We start from the raw sequence: 2,500 nt of genomic DNA, 5'->3' as shown, positions 1-2,500 counted from the left end.
ATAATCAATGTCTCACATTCAGAAAAAAGTGAGGGTAAATGCAATTTGGGTTTCACAAAGCATCTTTTTAAATTTATATATATCAGGGGAAAGATGTCATCATTGTGACAATTGGAATATATCTTTGGAGGATAGGAAAAAACATTAAATATATACATAAAAAATATAGGGAAGAACATAAAAAGAGAGAAAATAACCAAGGCAAGAAAGACAAATGTAAAGGCAGCGAGAGGAAACATTAATTACACAGATACACCAAACAAGAAAGAAAAATATAGTAAGAATGACTGACAGAAAAAAAAAAAGAAAAAAAGAAAAATGATAAACACATAACAACCATCCATAAATAAACAACCAACCCCATAAATCTACCTACCCACGTCAGAGAAGCCAGCAATACACGAGTACATCCCAGGTGGGTGCCGTGGTTGTCGCACAAGGATAATGTTCTCCTCCTCAGGGTCTGTGACCAAGACTATGCCCACTGGACTTGAGCTCGGGTAGTGTGTCATCCCACAGCTGCTGCACTTTCGAGAATAGCCTGTTGGAGGTAACAATAGTGGAGGGTTGGATATTCTTATCTTTGGGTTTTGGCTAATCACAACAGAAGATATGGCACATATGTGTGGATGTGTGATGTGGAACACATTAATGAATTAACTCTCTTGCACATGAAATCACCTTAATAAATATTTTGTATTTTTTTCTGGAATCTTTTTCTATTAAATTTAGAAGTAAAAGAGGAAAAAGATAGAAGATATTTTCTCATCCACATTCATTCTTCAGTTTCATGTTTCTCTGACATTTAACACACAAACAAACACACAGTTACTGAGATACTACCAGCAAAGAAAACCTGAACCTACCTGCAGCATTTCTCTGAGTAGGTGAGCCACATTTGCCACAAAAGGCTTGGTTCTTATTCCACATAAGGACACAATTTGCCCTGGATAGGACATGGGCTTCCTTCCAGTTGACCATGAATAGGGCTGCTCGCAAATCAGTAAAGGAAGCATTGGTAGAATCTTCCATCTGTTCCTGTATTTCTGTTGCCAGAGCTCCAACCTGCAGAGGAATTAATTTCCATAAATATTGTTAAATATTAGGAAGGGCTACTTTACACATTTCTTAAGAAATCTTAAAAAAAAGCATTATTGAAGCAGATCCTTCAATTTGTTCAGTTAATGTTAAACATCTTCTGTCCACCCAAAATATTCAATATAACTGTTCAAACAACTTTTAAACCTATGCTGAACATGAAGATTGAACTGACCAGATCTTAGTGGAATTGTAAAAGAAACTTAAATCTCCAAACCTGCACACTGTATCGTGGTGTCCCATCTTCAGAAACATCTAACAAGACACAGGAGTTTAAAACTTCTGAGTGATACTTAATCAGATCTGGAATTAAAAAGCAAGACATCACATAAGTCAATGTGAAACTGAAGAGGAAAATGTCAAACAGTGGTATAAAAAAATATATATTTATTTTAGCACTGTCATGAGTCTTCATTGACTAAAAAAGTTCAAGTGACTCTGCATGCCAAACTATAAACTATATTATCCTTGACATAAATCTTGAAAATATATCATTCCCCTTACTGCATTTACATTAGTACATTGTTATTACTGCAAAATTTATTATATTATGTAAAAAAAGATACAAATGAAAATGAACATTTTCCCCATCTCTTGTGCTCAGAAGGTATTCATTCCCATTCATAACTTTTTCCACATGTCGTAATTAACACAGATTACTTCATTACCATAAATTTTTTATCTTCTAATTAACACCTGACGCCCTATTGCCAAAACTATTCCTATTCAACATGATTGTGGCATCATCCTGCAAGATTTGTCAAAAAATGGTGGGATGTTTTCTTATGATTTTTTGTTGCAAATGAAACATGTAAATTGTAATGTCTCAAGTTCCTTCCTGTCACATCCATCATATCATCCTCATGTCCCCATTCCCCCTTTAGCCCCTCTTCTACTAGGGTGAATTATATAGTTATATTTCCAACTTTTTTAGTGTGAATGCATGAAAATGAGAGTGAAATAGTATTTTTAGTACAGTACATCCAGCCGAAAACACACTATCCTTTCCTCTCCCCCATTTCATTTGTACAAAATGTAACCATAATATAGTCTGATATATTTCCCACTTCTTTTTCATTGTGAATGCATGAAAGTGAGTGTGAAACAGTATTTTTAGTACTGTACAGTACATTTCATCCAGCCAAAAGAACACTATCCTTTCCTCTCCTCCATTTCCTTTGTACAAAATGTAACCAAAATATAGTCTGGAATCTTTTCACTATTTCTATATAAATACATAGGTTACTGATTTGTTTCATTCATTGCCTTACATATATTTCATTAGCATGTTTATTGTTCAAGTAACCCTACATAGTTTGATATGTAACAGTGAAACATGCATTTTCTGTTCAATTGTGTAAAATCAAAAACTGAAAACACTGGTGTTAAATGCAGCTAACCA

The 2,500-nt window shown here is 34.2% G+C and overlaps 1 protein-coding gene across 1 annotated transcript in view; it reads right to left on the bottom strand.

The window, feature by feature from the left end:
- The window catches only part of LOC119575458 (nucleoside diphosphate-linked moiety X motif 13-like), a 10,769-nt gene that overhangs the window by 6,948 nt on the left and 1,321 nt on the right, over window positions 1-2,500 (bottom strand). The window contains exons 3-5 of the mRNA XM_037923091.1: window positions 1,316-1,401; window positions 867-1,065; window positions 377-541 (exon numbers count right to left, since the gene is read on the bottom strand). Coding sequence (XP_037779019.1) covers window positions 377-541; window positions 867-1,065; window positions 1,316-1,401 — 450 coding nt within the window. The remainder of the gene's footprint in view (window positions 1-376; window positions 542-866; window positions 1,066-1,315; window positions 1,402-2,500) is intronic.

The sequence above is a fragment of the Penaeus monodon genome, chromosome 7, assembly GCF_015228065.2.
Source record: "Penaeus monodon isolate SGIC_2016 chromosome 7, NSTDA_Pmon_1, whole genome shotgun sequence".
NCBI lineage: Eukaryota > Metazoa > Arthropoda > Malacostraca > Decapoda > Penaeidae > Penaeus > Penaeus monodon.
Note: the sequence above shows the minus strand (reverse complement) of the source record. Positions and strands in the feature narration are given on the sequence as shown.